Source organism: Fulmarus glacialis, unplaced genomic scaffold (genome assembly GCF_000690835.1).
Source record: "Fulmarus glacialis isolate BGI_N327 unplaced genomic scaffold, ASM69083v1 scaffold31383, whole genome shotgun sequence".
Classification (NCBI taxonomy): Eukaryota; Metazoa; Chordata; class Aves; order Procellariiformes; family Procellariidae; genus Fulmarus; species Fulmarus glacialis.
The window spans coordinates 1-471 of record NW_009204124.1 but is presented as its reverse complement, the minus strand read 5'-3'; the positions used below and the strand labels follow the sequence as shown (position 1 = coordinate 471).

The window sequence follows — 471 nt, the reverse complement described above, 5'->3', positions numbered from 1 at the left end:
GAAATGTCCACGAGACCCTCGCCGGCCCCATCCCACACCCCAGGCATCCCTGCGGGGCTGCGCAAGGGCAGGACCGAGCTGTTTTCCCTGCTCCAAGATGGGGAGGAGAAAGCGATGCTTCCAGACCCAGTACCTGGACTGAGTCTCCAGTCATCCCACAGGCATCGAGCTGGGATTTCCTGGACAAGGACTCGTGCGGGTCCCCAGGGTGGTGCAAAGCAGAGAGGTCTCTCCCCACCCCCATCTCACCCATCCCTTCCCGCAGCAGGAGGTGATGCCAGCTGGGCGGACAGCGAGGTGGACTCATCCTGCGCCGGCCAACCCATCCACCTCTGGCAGTTCCTCAAAGAGCTGCTGCTGAAACCCCACAACTACGGCCGCTTCATCCGCTGGCTTAACAAGGAGAAAGGTGGGTGGGTGCTCCGGCAGCCCCGGGGCGGGTGCTGGGGGGGCAGGCGAGGCTGTAACCCC

General features: G+C 64.3%; 1 protein-coding gene across 1 annotated transcript in view; it reads left to right on the top strand.

Annotated features, from left to right (window-relative positions):
- Positions 1 to 409, top strand: part of SPDEF (SAM pointed domain containing ETS transcription factor) — a gene marked incomplete at both ends in the record, with an annotated part of 966 nt that extends 557 nt beyond the window's left edge. The window contains one exon of the mRNA XM_009574876.1: positions 269 to 409. Coding sequence (XP_009573171.1) covers positions 269 to 409 — 141 coding nt within the window. The remainder of the gene's footprint in view (positions 1 to 268) is intronic.
- Between the last annotated feature and the right edge of the window lie 62 nt (positions 410 to 471).